This window comes from Mustela putorius, unplaced genomic scaffold (genome assembly GCF_011764305.1).
Source record: "Mustela putorius furo isolate JIRA1106 unplaced genomic scaffold, ASM1176430v1.1 tig00003853_pilon_pilon_pilon, whole genome shotgun sequence".
Taxonomy (NCBI): Eukaryota; Metazoa; Chordata; class Mammalia; order Carnivora; family Mustelidae; genus Mustela; species Mustela putorius.
Window position 1 is genome coordinate 27,601,450 of NW_025422005.1, and position 17,921 is coordinate 27,619,370.

The 17,921-nt window shown below is 53.9% G+C and overlaps 1 protein-coding gene across 3 annotated transcripts; it reads right to left on the minus strand.

The window, feature by feature from the left end:
• Positions 1-965: 965 nt before the first annotated feature.
• CSF3R (colony stimulating factor 3 receptor) lies at positions 966-14,978 on the minus strand. Of its 3 annotated transcripts, none has more exons than XM_004740767.3 (17): positions 14,772-14,978; positions 13,554-13,608; positions 11,664-11,747; positions 9,494-9,790; positions 8,031-8,154; positions 7,688-7,875; positions 6,479-6,648; positions 6,217-6,370; positions 6,053-6,132; positions 5,438-5,645; positions 4,293-4,481; positions 3,819-3,920; positions 3,082-3,228; positions 2,816-2,956; positions 2,486-2,579; positions 2,160-2,238; positions 966-1,728 (listed from the first exon to the last, which is right to left on the minus strand). In XM_004740767.3, exons 3-17 carry the CDS (start codon positions 11,725-11,727, stop codon positions 1,249-1,251), a joined length of 2,517 nt encoding a protein of 838 aa, XP_004740824.2. In that variant the 5' UTR covers positions 11,728-11,747; positions 13,554-13,608; positions 14,772-14,978; the 3' UTR covers positions 966-1,248. The 3 variants fall into 3 exon arrangements, with proteins under 3 accessions (XP_004740824.2, XP_004740823.2, XP_044920141.1); XM_004740766.3 differs by having other exon boundaries at positions 2,160-2,241; positions 14,772-14,977; XM_045064206.1 differs by lacking the exons at positions 11,664-11,747; positions 13,554-13,608; positions 14,772-14,978 and adding an exon at positions 8,407-8,489 and having other exon boundaries at positions 2,160-2,241; positions 9,494-9,632.
• Between the last annotated feature and the right edge of the window lie 2,943 nt (positions 14,979-17,921).

Below are 17,921 nucleotides of genomic sequence, written 5' to 3' on the forward strand. Positions count from 1 at the left end.
GCGCCCCCTTTCTCTATCCTTTTGCGACCATGTACATCTTTCCAAAAACTGAATGAGCCTCTTGCCAGTTTTACAGCGCAGGAATGTTCTTCTCAGGGACCTAGGCATCATTTCTTGAAATGCAATCGTTAAGGAAGACAGTGCCTCTGTCTCCCGGTTTCTGCCGGGCTCCAAGTTGCCAACCTGCCTCTTCTCATAAAGATACAAGAAATTTCGTTTTCTCTGGGGTAAAGGCAATTAGCAAACATGGGTGGCTACCCCATTTACCAGGTGAATTTAGGATGAACTCTGTGTGACAGATGGTGCCATACACCTGTATCCACTTGGCTATATACAAGGGTAAGATTTCTTTCTGTCTTTTCAAGCTCTTTAGAGGATTGCTGGTGATGCAGATCACGTTCTGGTTTAACGCTCATTCAGTAATAAAACTGATTTTGTCCTCTTCTACCCTCATGGAGTGGTTTTGTAGGTTGGCAGGAGATTTTGTGGTTTTTATTATTTTATTTTTTAAGCAATCTCTACACCCAACATGGGACATGAGCTCACAACCCTGAGATTGAGAGTAGCCCGCTCCATCCACTGAGCCGGCCAGGCGCCTCCGCAGATTTTCTTTTTAATTATATCTACTCCAACAGGGCTTAGTCTTTTCTGAGATCTATTCCCTATGTCCCACAGCCCTTTTGGGGCTCCCTTCAACCCTGGCCACTGTGCCCTAATGTCTTCAAGTCTCTACCACTAGCATGGGAGCCCTTCGCGGGTGGACTGAACCAAATCATTTTTGAGTCCCTGCTTCCAGCACAGGGCCTCCATGCTAGGTAAGTGCTGGTGGAATGAATGAGCGAAGGAAGGAATACACAAATGGATACTTCTGATAAGTACCCCCATCACTGCTAGGCCCTTAAAAGAAAAGGGACAGAGGCACAGGCACACTCGAGAGTTTCTCAGAATCAAACCAAACCAAACCAAACCATGAACCAGTTTAAGAGACTGAAATTATAGGAAATAAGCACAAGAGGTGAGTGGGCAGGGTTGGACAAAACATTCTCTGGTCACTAAAGTGAGAGGCCCAGTGGGGTCTGGGGAGATAGAGGAAGAGTGCTGAGGACCAGAGATAGAGAAATCCTGGTAGCTTTTCTGCCCTTCTGGAGCTATGTGGTTGTTTTCATGATGGACTTACTGACACTCTCCTCTCCTCTGGACGGCCCAGGCCTTTCAAGAGGCAGGCCCAGGTGGGGGCCCCAGGGAACACTAGATGCCCCCCAGCCCCTCTACCCCATGGACCTGGAGCCCTTGCAGGAGGGGGAAGTCAAGCAGTGGCCCAAAGACACAGTCATCCTCCTGGTTGGGGACGAGGGACTCTGGGGTATCCAGAGGGGTGGTCTGGAACCAGAGGTTCTCATAAAACTTGGGGCTGGGACTAAGGCTCCCTAAGAGGGGCTGAGTAGAGTCACAGCGGAGGTAATGCCCTGGACCTGGGCCTGTGGGGCTGCCCAGCACCTTCCCGTAAAGGACCTGATCACTGGTGATAGACGGGGGCCGGGGCTGGTTGGAAGGTGCTCTTGGGTCCCCTTGGAGCACATAGGCCTGGACCAGGGTGGGGAGGCCACAGGTCCCTGAGCTGTCATTGGACTCCCTGGGCCCTGGCTTCTTCTCTTCTTCTTCTAGCACCGTGATCTTGGTGATGGGTGTCATGCCGGGGTCCCGAATGCTGGGCAGCTGGAAGGTCTCCTGGACACAAGGACGTGGGGTGAGGGCATGAATCGTCTCAGGTGTTCATCCCAACCGCCACCCCTTCCTTTGCTGGGACATCTGTGGAACTATTCCTTCTGCTGGAGCCCAAAGGATGACACTTGTAGAACTGCTCATACTTTCCTGACACATGCTGTGTGCTTCAGACTTAGCTTGGTGAATGTCCCCAGCGATTCTGGGTGACATACATCTCATCTCACAGTGACATGGCCCAGGCTTTGTAATGGGTGGAGCTGGGATTCTAACTCAGATCTGCTTTCCTCCAGAGGGAGGGGACCTTGCCGGGAAGGGATGGGAAGTCCTGAGTCCTCACCCTCGGAGGAGTATCTTTTCACTTTGAGCCTGGACCAACACCAGCCCCCCCCCCCCAACACACACACCCCATTTCCCTCTCCTTCTGGGGTTCTCACCTCCACCATGATGGTCGGCACCCAGGAGCCCAGGCTGCTGTGGGCCGGGTCTGGGACACTTGGCCAGAGGGGATTCTTCCTGCTGCAGAAGAGGGCAGGTGAGGGTCTGGGTCAGGCATGCCCTCCCATCTTTCCCTTCTTTTTTCTAACCCCTTCCCAGCAGCTTAAGGCCCCTTGGGCAGAGAAGAGTTGGTGCAGGGTGTAATCCAGACATGGGCCCTGAGGCCTGTGAAGGCCTTCGAAGAGGGGCTTGGACTGGCCCACTCCCGCCTGAAGTTCCCTGTAGGCAGGGGTAGCTTGGTGTCAGGTCTCTTGAAAGGACTCACCTGGGTCTGCAGCAGAACCGGGTGGCCCCACAGAGGCAGATGAACAAGAGGAGGAAGCCAAACAGGCCCAGGAGGACATGCAGCTCAGATTCCTCTGGGGTGAGGGGAAAGCCAGAGGTGGTTAGAGTGCATGTGAGTAAGGCTGGGCCTCTTCCCTCTGACTGAGCTCTGAAGGCAGGATTGGGCCTCTTCCCTCAGTCTGAGCCTCCTGGGCAGGGCTGGGTCTCTTCCCTCAGATGAGTGGATCCAGGTAGGTTCTCAAAATGAAAGCTCTATTGGATGAGGAACCTTCCCAATAGCCTTGTCTAGTGGGCCCTCTTCTCCCCTTACCTAGGGCCAACGTCATCAGGGTAAGGCTTGTACTGTTGGCGGCCCCGGCCTTGTTGGTAGCCATGAGGTGGACATGGTACAAGCTGGCAGGCTCCAAGCTGTGGAGGACCAAGCCATGGGAGGAGGCATTCAGGACAGTGGCTGGGAGTAGAAGAGAATGGTCAGCCTGGGCCCAGATGCTGAGACTCCCTCCAAGGCTGCCGAGTGCACCTCCCCGCCCGCCCCCCAGGCCTCCTGGGGCTGTGGGGTGCTAAGGATAGACTCACAGAAGGACTGGTCTTGAGCATTGGTCCAGAAGATGGTGTAGTGGGTAAGGGGGCTCTTCCCCAGCTCGGGGGCCTGAGGCACCCACTCCAGCTGGGCCCAGGTCTTGCCAATGTGCTTTAGATGCAGCTCTGGGGCGCGGGAGGGGGCTGCCGGAAGAGAGAGGTGCAGGGGCTGACGGGAAGCAGGGCAGAGTGGAGAGCCCAGCGGGACATCTTGGGGCTCCCCAGACCCCAGAACTGAGACACACTGTGCCTTAAGCCTCATGTTGCCAGGACCTTTGACTGAATTCCATTCACTGCTAATAAGTGGCTGATTCCATATTTGAACTTGGTTCTCTTTGACTCCAAAGCCTTGCCAACTGCTTTCTGCCAGGCTTGATTTTGCTGGGCTTCCTCTCTGATTTCTACCGCTCGCTCTCTGACTTTATTCCAGGCCCTCTGTCTAACTTCTGCCACACAGGACGCTTGATTTCTATCAGGGCAATGGGTCGATTTTTGCCAGACTTGCTTCCCAAATTCTGCTGAACCCACTCCCTAATTTCTGTCGCCCCACCACCTGACTTCTGTCCCGTTGCAGGTGTCCAGTGTAAGACAGGGGTCATCTTGGGATTGGAAAAGAGCCTCTTCTGGGCCAGAGGTGGGGGAGGAAGGAAATGGTCCCTCGTTGTCCTGATTGCTGGGACCCAGGCAGGCACTGAGAGGAGAGGATTCTGGGAGGGACCAGGTGGCCGACGTACCCATCTCTTGGGAGTAGGCATAGATGTGCTGGGAGGGTCCCACGGTGTCCTGGTAGAGAGCGGTCACAGTGATCTCGTAGAGCTGAAAGGGCCTGATGTTCTCTGTAGAGAGAAGATGGGGCAGGCCCCCTGGTGAGGGAAGCTAACCTCAGAGCTTCAGCTGGGGACAACCCAGGCCTCCTGCTGCAGAGCATTCCTCTTCTACCTCTTCTTCAGATCATTTGATGGGGAGAGAGCAGAAAAGTGGGAAAGCTAGGAAGGTGGTGGTGTCAGGACTGTGAAAAGAGAGGGTCCAGTTAGACTGGGAGAACGTCCTGATTCTGGGGATAAGAGATGACAGGAAAGAGTCTAGAAAGACTGGGGAGTCCGCTTCTCAGGTGGTTCAGGCCACCCCTTGCTAACTGTCAGACTAGCACTGCCTCCCTGCTTCCCAGGTGCGCCCCCCCCCCGGCCCCGCCTCCCCCTGCACCTCACCCTGCAGCAGCGTCCCAGAAATGCTTCCGTTATTCTCCATCTTCCAGCTCTTATTGCTGCCGCTGGGGCTGGGGGGACCCAGGCCCCACTCAATCACATAACCCCGAGGCCGAGGGCTGGGCTGCTCCCAGCCCACCCAGAGGCTGTGGGGATCTCGAGCCTCAATGTGGAGTCTGGCCAGGGGCGGGCCTGGAGACAGAGAAGGAGTTGAGAGAACAAAGCACGAAAAATGCAGGTCCCAGAGCCAGGAGCTTGGGTTCTGGTCCTGGCTTTGTTACTTACAGACTGGCTGACCGAGGGTCCCTCAAGCTCAGGACCTCACTTAGCTCATCTGTAAGGGCTCTATGCAGATCCCATGAGCTGCTGCATAGGATGAGCCTAGCACAGTGCCCCGTGCAGAGGAGGGCCTGACCGTGATCAAGGGTAACACTGTGTAGTTCACAGTATATGTCGCTAGGGTCTTTGATCCATGTTAATTTCCTGAGCCCCCGAGAGTCCTGTGAGGGAGCTGCCGCCCTGGCCCCATTTGATCAAGGAGACAGTTGAGACAGGTTCAGGAACTTGTCTAAGGTCACACAGCTAATGAGATCGAATAGTCCCTCTTGTTATCGCCAGTCTCACCCGGTGAGGACCCATGTGCGGGGGATCCTGGGGATGGTGGTGTTGGCTGACCCTCGAGAATGAGCAATTAACTCAGGGACCGTGTTCCAGCTGGAAAAGTGTAGGGCTTTCTTCCCATCTTCCTTGGCAACATGGGCTCTGTGTGTGTGCACACGGGAGTGTGAGTCTGTAAGCATCCACTGTGTGAGTGTGGAGTGAATGTGTGTGCGGTGCGTGCGTGTGTGTGTGTAACCACCAGCAGCCCAGCTTGGTTCTGGCTCGTGATGATAAGAGTGGCGAACACACACTGAACAGTAACTTGGTGTCAGGCACACGTCTGAATGCCTGTAGCCTTGTAACGACGCTTTAAGGTCAACACTGTATTGTCCCCCTTTGCTAGGTGAGTAAACAGAGGCCAGGGAGCTGGGATCCCTTGCCCCGGTCACGCTGCTATCTAGTGACAGGACTAGATGTGAACCCAGGCAGTCTGGCTTCCGAATTGACATGCTTAACCACCATGCTCTACCAGCTGCCGGCCCCCTTACCTGTGCTCTCCAGGAAGACCACTGGGCTGGGGTGGGAGGTCCCGGCTGTGTTATAGGCCACAAGGACCACTGCCCGGGCTTCCGAGGGCAAGTGGAAGGTACAGCTTAGCTCCGTGGTGTTGCAGAGTGGGGGGACTGCCTCAGTCTGGTTCGGAGCTCTGACCAGGTAGCCTTGGATCTGCCCACTGTATTTGTCCAAGGGCATTGGCTGCCGTGGGCACAGGAAGAAGATAAGGGGGTTGCACAGCTCATCTTGAGTGGGGGGGAGGCTTCTAGATGGGGTGGGTGGGTCTTAGGAACTGAGCCCCACAGGCCGGGAGTCAGCCTTCTTCCCTCCCTTCCTTCTACCCCTGTTCACCCTGTGCCAGGTCCTTGGAAGGAGAAAAGGAAGAAGCATGTTGACACTGAACTATTCCCTGAACCAACCCTTTGCCACAGGTGAGTCCTGCATTCTAGTCTCTCCAGAAGGGCACTACCCAGCTTCCTAGGCACACACAAATCACATACAAATGCATCCAAGGCTCCTGGACAGGTTGGAGTCCAGGGCCCCAGCCCACAGAGATGTGTCTGGGTTGGAAGGAGTCTCAGGGGTGGAGGGATGTCAGGATGGGTCACCTTCCAGAACAGCTGCATGGCCACCGTCCTGGGGTCCAATGGCCTCTGCCGCCACCATGTGTCCAGTCTGACGATGGGGACTGTGGAAAGAGCCGGAGGGTCAGCCCTCGGGGCTGGACTTGGCCCTGATACCTGCCCCTGGCTCCTCTCCACCCACTGCTTACCCCGTTGCGCAGTGGTCAGCGTCAGGCTAGGGCTCCAGTCGCTCCATTGGCCAGGCAGGGGCCAGCGGGTACAACGCATCTGCAGGACGTAGGCTGTGGATGGGAGGAGCCCGCAGAGCTCATACTGGAGGGTCTGGGAGAGCAGGGGGCCCACCTGGTGGGGTGGCCATGGCTCTGAGCCTGGATCCTGTGCCCTTCAGGGCCAGCTCAGCCGCCCTCCCCTCAGCCAGCCCCAGGCCCTCCAGGCTGCCCTTCACCTCACCAGGACCCAGCTGTCTTCTCCAAGCTGTGGCTGATGGCGCAGCTCACATTTCTGTTCTATGTACAGGCTCGGCTTCCATGGCTCCCAGCGTAACAGCAGGCAGCCTGGCTGGGGTGGGGCCACCTCAGGGCTGGGGGCCAGGGCCCACAGTGTCGGGGGTTCCAACTTAACTGCAAGGAGAGGGGATGGTCAGAAACATTCCCTGTCCCATCCTGTAGGGGATCTCCTGTACTCCTGCTTTTCTCTTGGCCTGTTATTCCATTTTTGGCTCTGGATCTCCATCCCTGGGGTCTCTGTCAGTCTGTCTCTCTTTTCTCTGTCTCTCTGAGTCTCTTCATCTCCATGCCATCACAATTTCTGCAGGTCTGAGTGTGTATATGTGTCTGTCTCCCCCTAGGTCTCTGTTTCATCCTCTTGCCCCAGGGCCTTTGTACTTGTTCCCTCTGCCTGGAGATCTTCCCCTTCAGACATCCAGGGGCCTGCTCTCTCATTTCCTTCAAGGATCTTCTCAGATGTCACCTTCTCAGCGAGGCCGCCCCTGGCTATCTAACTGGGAGGGCGGTTGTCCCCCACCCCCAGCTTTCCCTACCCCTTTCCCTGTTTTAACTTCCCTGTCACCCTTCTTGTCACCTGACATTCCATTTTATTTAGTTTGTCCCCTAAAATGTCATGTTCCAAGGGCAGGAGCTTCAATATTTCATTCAGTGCCCTATCTCCAGCACCAAGAGCAATGCCTAGTAATCTGTGGGCAACTCAAGAAACTTGCTGAAAGAATTATAGAACGTGTCTCCTTGCCTCTGTCCTTCTGCGTCTCCATAGCTCCATGCCCACCTGCATTCCATTTTGTCCCTGTCTCTTGCCTGCCTCTATCTCTAGGTCTCCCAGTGTCTCCTGGTCTGTGTCTGGGTCTGTAATTTCCTCTCTGTGCCTCTCTGGGTTGGCTCATCGTTATTTATTTATTTACTTTTAAAAAGATTTTATCCATTTATTTGACAGAGATCACAAGTAGTCAGAGAGGCAGGCAGAGAGAGAGAGGGGGGGAAGCAGGCTCCCCGCCGAGCAGAGACCCCGACTTGGGGCTCGATCCCAGGACCCTGAGATCACGACCCGAGCCGAAGGCAGAGGCTCAACCACTGAGCCACCCAGGTGCCCCTCTGGGTTGGCTCATTGTGGGGGCCTCTCCCTTCCACCAGACCCAGCGTCACCTACCGACATCCATGGGAACAAGGCACAGCTGTGGGGACTTGCTGGTCCCTAAGGCGTTCTTGGCCTCCACCCAGATGCTCATGTTCTGGTACAACAGGAGGTCTCTTCGTGGGATGGAGCAGTGGTTCTGCCCATCGTTAGGCAAACAGTTGAGGATAGAGTCCTCTTGTGTCTGACAGTTTCCCCGGCTCCTGCCAAGAGGCCAGGCTTGGGTGTCTAGCAGAAAAAGGAAGCGAGGCTCCCTGCTCCCTCCTGTGTTTGTTTCTGGCTCCCCCATCCCGCAGTCCCTCCCATGCCCCACCCTAGGACCCAGAAGAAGGGAGCTAGCATAGAGACCCTTACTTACTTGAAGCTCTTGAGGGTGAAGTGGGTGGACAGGTGGGTGTCCGGTCCTGGCTCCCACTGACAGATGAGGCTATTGGTTGTGAGGTTCATGAGGCAGGACAGGTCATGGGGAGTGGCGGGAGGGTCTGCACATAGGGTGGGGAGAGTCAGGGCTTTGGGTAGGACCATTCAGAAAGCTGCGATTGGAACCAGTCAGCTTTGTTTCCTTGCTCTGGTTTGTTCCCTCTGGAGTCACCTTGTCTTGTTGCTCATCTCTCTATCAAGTGACCCAGGAGGGGCAGCCCTGGGGAAAGTGAAATGCAGGCCCAGACAGAGGCAGGTGCCACAGAGCCTCCCACCTCCTCGGCTCTGCCCCCTTGGACAGGGATGGTGCAGACCTGGCTTTTCATCCTGGTTTTGCCATTTGTTAGCTGTTGCGATCTGGAAGTCACTTAACTGTCCCGTGCCTCAGTTTCTTCATCTGTGAAATGGGAGTGATGGTAATATGCATACCCCTTGGGGTTTTGGGAACTGAATGACTATTTACACAGTGCTCCGGGCCATGCCTGGCATATGGTAGGTGCTATGTAAGGGTTAGCTCTACTATTAGTGACTATATATATATATATATTTTAAGATTTTATGTATTTATTTGTCAGAGAGAGAGCAGGAGGCAGAGGAAAAGCAGACTCCCACTGAGCAGGGAGCCAGATATGGGACTCGATCCCAGGACTCTGAGATCATGACCTGAGCCAAAGGCAGATGCTTAACTGACTGAGCCACCCAGGTACCCATACTATGAGTGAATCTTAAGAAAGAAACTGGTCAGATCGGCTGCGTGGCTTACTCGTTAGGTGTCTGCCCTTGGCTCAGGTCATGATCTCAGGGTCCTGGGATTGAGCCCCGCATTGGGCTCCTTGATGGGCGGGAAGCCTGCTTCTCCCTCTCCCACTCCCCCTGCTTGTGTTCCCTCTCTTGCTGTCTGTCAAATAAATAAATAAAATCTTAAAAAAAAAGAAAAAGAAAAAGAACTGGTCTTAGTGGTTTTCTTATGCATTGGCTTGGCAGAAAGTCCTCACTTCTCGGTTTGAGTAGGAGGCTGAGACTGCCATGGGGAGAAACTAGGAGCAGGCTGAGCTGGTCAGGTGTCCTCTCTGGGCACACTGTCCAGTGGCTGAATGTCTGGGCTTACTTGCCAGCCACTCGGAGTAGTGGTGCCCTCTGACTTTGGAGCCGTACTGCCTGATAGAAATCTCAGCTCTATCCTTAGTTTGTGACCTTCACCAAATCACATATACTCCCTGAGCCTCAGTTTCCTCATCTACAAAATGGGGCTAAACAGCACTATCGCCGGGTTGAGAAGATTACCCAATGCCATGCCCATATCGTGTTTATTGAACAAGATCTCAGTGAATGATAATGGCTCTCCTGAGCCATGGCAGGAAGGCACAGGGGCCGGGCGGGTGGGTGGCCACGGGCACTTACAGCCTGCCTGCACCTCAGCCTGGTCCAGGATCTGTAGGCTGGTGCCCCAGCGCACGCAGCAGGAGAGAAGGACCCGGGGGCTGCTGAGGCGGGGCACGGTGATGGTGGATTCCTGCCTTCCATCTGCCAGACGTCGCTGCCTCTTTCCAGGTTGAAGCTCTGTTCCCAGTTTCCACAGAATCTGTGACTCGGGGTCCAGGTGGCTGCAGTTCGGGCTGATGACGCAGGAGGCTGTGATGGGATCCCCCAGGTGGACAGTGGGGGTGGGGAGGCTGATGCGCCCACATTCCTCCAGGCCTGGGGGAGGGGAGAATGGGCCATGAGTCACTCCTCTGCCATGAGGAGCTGAGTTATAAACCTGGGCCTTTGTATTCCTAGACTCAAGGTCCTTACCTCCTTGCCTCACCCCCTGAGATACAGGGGCTGGAATGGGGTGAATGGCTGTGGGGATGGAGAGGGGCTTTCCGGGGTGAGAGAGAACTAGGGATGTGTCCATCAGGGCCTATCAGCTGGCTCTTTGAGAAAACCAGATACTGATTGGTAGTCTGAGCTGCTTTCTCTGGTGTAAATATTCCCACCAAGATTGCTTTTCAAGCTACCAGTGCGACATCACTGAACGTGAACTTGGGGAGGAAATGTGCACACTTAGGTCTCATAAGCCAGCACTAGCACACCGCCAAGCAGACACCAGGCCCCTCTGCGGCACCCTCCCCAGAGGTGGTGAAAGCATTGGTTGGAATGATAAGAACCCCACGGCCACAGCTCTCAGAATTCAAATCTTGATTGTGTTACCCCATCTGGACCACAGCCCTCCAACACTTCAGTGGTGTGGTAGGTAAGAGCACGGCTGGGTTTAGAGCCTGGCTGTATTGCTTATTAATTACATGACCCTGGCAGGTTACTGAGGCTTTCCATGCCTTGATTTTTCTCATCTGTACAATGGGGATGAAAAATAGTTTCCACCCATGTTGCTCACCTGATTAACATTGAGCATCTTGGGGGAACCAGACCAGACCCGGATCAACCAGACCAGGTCAAGTGCCCTGAACTTTCCCAAAGCTCTTATTCTCCTTCATAATTATGGAGTCATGTGATTCATTGCTTGCCTGTCTCCCCAGTTAGACTAGAGGTTCTGTGAGGCCAGAGATCTTGGCTGTTGGTCTTATTACTGTATTCCCAGAGCTTAGCACAGAGTAGGCCCTTGGTGAATATTTATTGTATAAACAAATAAAGATCCGCTGTACTTTGTCCACCGTGCCTTCTTTCCTCTGTCATGTGTTCTGGGGTCTGTTTTGCTGAGGAGGATGCTGAGGTCCTAGGAATTTGCCCAGGATTACAGAGCAAGTTCATGACTTTCAGCATGGAGCTCCTATCGCTTCACCAACTCAGAATTTCAGACTGGAAGGAATCTTGCAAAACTGTTTACTCCAGAACTCCACCTAACATTGCATCCTCTTTAGCAGGGCTAGGATGGCCCTGGTTTTGTATGGTCTGACAACTAAGAATGGGTTTTCCATTTTTAAATCCATTAAAAATGGGTTTTCCATTTTCCATTTCCCAATTTTAAAATTTCCACTTTTCTTCCATTTTAAAGGGTAAAAACAAAGCAGAAAACAGATAAGAACATGCAGCAGACACTATATGCGGCCAGCAAAGCCTAAATATGACTATCAGACAATGTTTGCTGACCTTTGCTATGCACCATCCCTGTCAATCCTGGCCTCAGCTTGCATACCCCCACAGATGGGAAGCTCTCCACCTCTCAAGACAGTTTCCCTAGTTTAGAGAGCTCTGCCTGGGTTTCCTTATTCTGGGAATAAGTCTCCTTGTGGCTTCCACTCCTATTCCTTTGCTGCCTGTGAAGGCTGGAGAGGACCCAGAGTTTCCTTCTGACAAGCATGGCAGAGATTTGCGGACAAGACCTGGGTCCCCTGGCCTTTTCCAGGCTGACCAGCTCAGACTTTCTTGCCATTCCGCATGGGTGGAGGTTTGCCTCTAGAGGTTCATGGGTGGAGGCCTGGCTACCCCACATTCTTGGCCCAGCCTCGATTGTCTGGGAACCCCAGGAGCAGTGTGGCCGGTGCAGGCCAATGAATCCCTCTTCTACCCGCTGTACCTCTCTCCCGTGACTCTCCTCTCCTCATTGCACCCGATCCCCGGCCATACTCACTTCTGGGGAGCAGCGGGACAATCAGGGCAGCCACGGTCAGGCTCCAGGTTCCTAGCCCTGCCATAGCGCCAGTTTGGTGTTCACCTGGAGGCAGAGGGGGAAGGGGAAGGTCATGGGCTCTGGAGTCAGAGCTGAGCTTAACCCTTGCTCTGCCACAGTGTGGCTTTGGCCAGGGGATTTGACCTCTCTGAGCCTCAGTTTCTTTGTCCGCAAAATGGAATTAACAACAGCCTATATTGCATAGGACTTTGGGAAGAAGACACACAATGATGCAAAGCACATAGGCAATGACTTTGTAAGTGACAGCCACTGCTGTTATTATATTTGCCTTCCAGGAGAAAACAGGGACAGGAGCATCATGTCCTTTCCCTTTTATCTTGGCCAGGCTTGCATGCAGGTAGTTTATTTTGGAGAGACCCCAGGAACGGACGGAGGGGTTGGGGAGAACGAAGCAGGTAAGGAGGGAAAGCCAACACAAAGGTGCGTCATGGAATTGGGGTCATCTCTACGGGTGAGGGGGGCTCCATCCTACTGGGACCTTCCAAGAAGCTGTGTAGGCTATGCCTCAGGACCATCCACTCAAGAGACAATGTATCCCTTGAACAGGAGAGAGGATGGGAACATTTACCTACTGACTTCCATCTCTCATCGGTCAGAGGATGTTCTTTGGGCTATTCACTTTCTGGCCCATCCAGGTTACACACGCATGAGTACGAGGCAGGTTCTCTTGGATGAGCCATGCCAGAAGGGTCAGAGACGCTCCCTGGCATGGATTAGCCGAGGCAAGGGGCTGTCAGTTTACACCTGTGGGAAGCTGGCCTCCATGGATGATACAAGGGGTCCAACACATGCCCAGTTCTGGGCACAGACCTCTGGAGGTTTTCTGGGGCCAGGTATTCCAGAAGCTATGCAAAAGGTATTCTACCACTGGGGTGGGCTTCTAGCCTGACCTCCATCCTGCTCCCTTAGGGGTCTTGGGACCAGGGACCTGCTTCCCCAGCACCAGGTGGCACTCTTGGCAGCAGGTCAGTGGAAATCACTGACTAGCCTGCGCATATATCCAGGAATGCATTCGTGTAGGTGGTGTCCCAGCAGATCCCCTGTGCTCAGAGATGGGAAATTCCCCCTTTCTCTGCCCCTCTCAGACAGGAGTGTGAGTATAAGCTGCCCAGGATACCCAAGGCTGTTCCTTCTCACAGGGGCCTTACCCCAACCCCCGAGCTATTCAAATACATTTCCATATCAAGATGCCAGAGGACGGCTAGCCCATAAGTCACTTTTTTTTTTGCAAATCAGGAAAAAAGTGCCACTACCTCTAGACAGATGTAGCCTCACACTAAGACCTGGCAACTTAAGAATAGGCTGGATTTCAGCTTCTACTTGGTCCTCAGCTGGGCAGCTTTATGCAGTGAGAAACCCACACAACTGTTCAGAGCATCCCTGTCTACCAATCAGTGGTTGGCAACTTTCTTACCAGAGCATGGCAGTTTGATTATCCCCCATGCACACTTGTGGGGGGAAGATTTAGCCTTGTAGGCCTAGTCTTTGGGATGCTGGTTTCCATTTCTTTGTGCTTTTGATCATGTTGCAGCTCTGCTACCCTTGCAGGGGTCAGCATCATGCCTAGTGTGTGCCCAGCAAGGTACTACTTCATCCCTCTCTCTCCTCTGGCTCCTGTCCAGAATGGGCAACCAAACCTCACTCTCAGAGGCCCTGGTCTCCTCCCCTGGGCTTCCGAGTGTTGGCATGTTGGCTTTGGTCCCTGGTCCCCTGCAGCAGCCCAGGGTGCCCTCCACCCCCATTGAGTGTGATCGGGGATCTGTTGGAGCATGGTCTCACTCTCTGGGGGTCAGTACGTGGAGAAAGTGGGAGCCCAGCTCTGGGACTTACCGGCTTCGTGACTGTGGAGAAGTTACTTCACCTTTCTGAACCTTGGTTTCCCCATCTGTGAATGAGGGGGAACATTAGCACGCACTTCTCAGGATTGTAGTGAGGAGGCACCGAGATGGGCTGGGAAGAAAGCGCACTCAGTGACCGTAATTTGTTTTCACGCGACGTGAAGTGGGACACCGTGTCGTGGAATCCAGCATGGGGCCTCTTCTCCCCCTCGCAGGCCGTGTGGTCACAGCCTCCTAGGACTGCCACCTGGCTTTCATCCATGTCACGCAGCATGGCTTCAAAGCCCCGTTTCTGGGTCCCCTACTTGCAGCCTCCCCTCCCTGAGGGGCCCTCAGTCTCCCCTTCGCTTCGGCTTCAGTCCTCTCTGATCAGTCCCAGCGGAACCCGCTGCCTCCTTGAGGCACTGCCATCACCCACCTCTTCCTGCCCTCCTCTCCTTTCCCTACACTCTGGCCTTTTCCCCTGCTCCCCCTGCCCCAGCTCGCACCCTCTCCGCCCTGTTGTATCTCCTCTCCTTAAGGGAGATTCTTCCAGTGGGAGGAGGGGGCTGGGACTGAACCGAGGGAGAGGCCCTTGCTGAGAAGGAGGGAGGCAGAGCTGCAGAAGGTGTAAGAATGTGAAACAGGCATGCAGGCAGTGAGGCCTGGGCAGGACAGGTGCAGAGAGACAGGGCCCCGGGAGGACAAGGACGCTGACCCAGAGACCCAGGTGCTCAAGGCCAAGAAGCAAAAGGTCCCCGAGCGAGTTTAAGATTTGAGAGAGGGAAATGTGAGAGACAGAGAAAGGCACAGAAAGACTTCGAGACACACGGACAGACGGAGATCCAGAGCCCAGATAGTCCAGGTAGGGGCTGGGGAGGCAAGACAGAAACAGGGGACAGAGAGGGCAGGCTGAGACATAGGGTCTGAGACAGGAATGTGGAGAAGGATGGTGATCACACCCTTCTCTGAGCCCAGCTCTGTGTTCCCAGAGAGGTATTCAGAGGTTCGTGACTTCCCCAATGCCCTCCCCCCAAAAAAGTGGGGGCAGCCCTGGCAAAAGAGACTCCGTGTCCGGGGGCTCCTGGTTCCTAAGGACCAACGCTAAAGGCAGGAGCCCTGGTCCCAGGCCTGTGCATGGGCACTTGGCCGAGGTGGGGGGAGAGGACCCAGGACTCAAGGGTCCTTTCCCGCCCAAGGTACAGCCCTCCCAGCGGATTCCCCTACTCACGCTGGAGCCTGCAGCGGGAACCCGCCTGGCCTCCTTGGTCTCCGCGCTCCTCTGGAGGGCAAGTTCCTGAAAACAGCCGCAGTCCGGCTCCTCTCCCCAGCCCTGTCGTTAATGGCTCAGTCTCTGACAGGCCCAGGGGCTGCCGATTGCAACACCTGCCCAGCCTCCTTCCCTCCCTTGTGCTGTCAGACAGTCACTGAAGCACAGGGCAGCCCCTTCCTCCCAGGAAGGAGCCTGGGAGGGAAGCTGGTGAGGCCAGGCAGCCTTCCTGCCTCGGGGGTCTCAAAGGGGCCAGGGAGTGTGGCAACCGCGTCCCTCTCCCCTGCCTCCGGATTTCCTGACCTCAAAGCTTTGGGGCTGGCCGGGGCCCAGCCGTCAAGCCGCCTGGGTGCCATTCCTGCACCCCTATCCCTGAGGGAGCATCAGTGGGAGACAGACCTTGGCTTGAAGGCTCCCTCTGCTCTAAGCCTCTTTTTGGCTTAGCCTTGGGGCCCTAATCCTCACAGTACTCAAGAGACAGCCTCCAGGTTATGGGAAATTTTGGATCTGACTCCCTGTGGCCTTCTTGACTGCCTATTTTCCACCATTGACTGGCAATGGGGAAATGGGGACTCTGGAAACAAGATGGGGGGAAGACCTCAGGGAAGGCTCAGGGTCTTCATATGTGACCTTGAAATTGGTTTACTCACGATGATTCTGCTACCCTGAATATTTTTGGATTGGGTGTAGCAGGCTAAATTTTGTGTCTTTCATTGTTTGTATCCATGATTTCCCCGGAACTGGTTATAAAGACTTATTGAAAAATTTATTTATTTGATAGAGAGAGTGAGAGTGAGAGCAAGCACAGGCAGGGGGAGTGGCAGAGGCAGAGGGAGAAGCAGCCTCCCCTCTGAGCAGGAAACCTGACCTGGGGCTTGATCCCAGGACTCCTGGATCAGGACCAGAGCCGAAGGCAGGTGCTTAACCAATTGAACCACCCAGGTGCCCTTCAGAACTGCTTATAAATAATTTTCTGTGCATTTTTCTGAAGAGGGTTCAGACTGTTCATAGTCCATTGGATTTATGACCCAGTAAGGTTAGGTACCAACTAACCAGCAGAGCGTCCATAACGTATGATCCTTTTTGGAAAAAAGGCTTCTGAGTCTTATGTGAGGGGCAGACGTGGGCTGCAGGAGAGGGTCCAAAAGGAAATACCCACCTGTCTGTGGCAACCTCCCCAAGATGTCCTATAGGGACCCCGCCTGCTCAGCAAATCCTGTCAACTCTTCTTTCAAAATATAAGCAGAGTTTTGGGGAGACAGTTGTTCCTGTTACAGTTCACCTTGCCTCTATGTTTCAATATTTTCATGATACAAAGTTGGAAAATATAACTACCACTTAAACCAATACTAGTCAGGATTAAACAACCCTAACCTCTTACTTAGATTGTTGCAATAGTCTCCTACTTCCATTTATCCTGTCCCCCACCAATTTGTCTATTGTACCTTCAGCAGCCGGTATGATACTGACCAAAAAAAAGTCAGTTCCTGTCAAGTCACTTCATGTCATCCTCTGTCCCAAGCCCCCAGTGGTTCTCATCTCACTCAGAGTCAAGTTCAAGGTCCTTTTGATGATCTACAAGGTCCCACTCAACATGGGGGGGCACTCTCCTATTCTTCTCTCCCTTGCTGCTCTGCTTCAGCTATGCTGTTTTTCTTCTTGTTTCTTAAATTTGCTAGGCTCCCTCCTGCCTCAGGGCCTTTGCACTTGCTGTTTCTCTTGCCCGGATTCCATCCCCCCCCCAATAATGACATGGGTCCACTCTCTCTCCTTCTTCAGATCTTTGCTCAAATATCAACTTCTCATTGAGTCTTTCTTTGATTACTCTTTAAAAAAAATTGCACCCCCTACTCCGTAGCCCTCTTTTTTCCCATATCCCTTTTCACTATCTGTCATTGGCTTTCCCCACCCCCCACCTCCCACTAGAATGGAAGTTCCATGAGGGCGAGGGTTTAAGTCTGTTTTTGGTCAAAGCTTTCTCTCCACTGCCTACAACACTGCCTGTCACCTAGTGAGCCCTCAGTGCACACTGGATGAATGAGTAAAGTGGAGAATGAATGACTGAATGGATAAATCTTCTCTGCACCTCGCCAGACCTGTCCTCAGTCCTTGTGGGCCTCATCTTGGTAAAGTATATCACCATCCCCACTTCCTCAAGTCACCCAAAGAAGGGACCCAGGAGTCCTTCCTCACCCCTGCCCTTCTCCACACTCCCATCTCCAGCCAATCCCTAATGAAGGAGAATGGGCCTTTGGTTCATTATTCAGAAAAACGTATTCCCAGAGCAGATGCCGGGATATAATGGTGACCCAAAGCAGTTTTCATTCCTGCCTTTGTGGAACTCTTTGTCTTGTCCACAATTCTGAAATTCATCTCTCCCCGCCTTTGTTGGGTCTCCCCAACCCTCACTGGGGCTCCTGTGGACTCCCTGCTCTGGGTTCTCTCCCTCTGCCCTCTGTCAGCTCCTGGCAGAGTGAGCTTTCCTACATACAGGGATGGCTGATCATGTTGGTCCCCATTCTTCAGAGGCCCTATGGCACATCCTAATTCCTTCACAGGACAATCAAGGTACCCTGCCAGCTGGTCCCACCTCCTTCTCCTGCCTTACCTGCCTCTGCTTCCCCAGACACATTTCTTTGGGTTGTGGTCCAGCAGCGTTGGTCTACCTCTCCCTGCCTGCCTCAGGCTCTGAACACCTCCGCGTGTTTGCTCTTGCTGACCCCCTGTCACCGCCAGCTGGCTGAGTCCTGCCCCTGAGCTCGCCCAGACTTGAGTCTGTGCTGAGCATCTCTCTGGGCTGGTGCCCTCCTTCCTCGGTGATCCTGGATAACCGCAGTGGGTTCTTGGCTGTCTACCTCCTCCATTAGACTGTGAACTCCTTGAGGGCAGAAACCATATTCTCATTCTGCCTCCAGCCTCCACCTAGAGGATCTCTTGGGCTGCAGAATCTCCCTCTCCAAGCCTCTGTCTGTTGCCTTACCTGCCACAGGGAAAGCAATTCTTCCCAGGGGTTTTGTGATGATTAAATGAACTATGGGAGGTCTAATACCCAGCGTGGTAGGTGTTCAGTCCAATTCCTTTCCTTTCCCCCCACTGCATAGTTCAGTATTT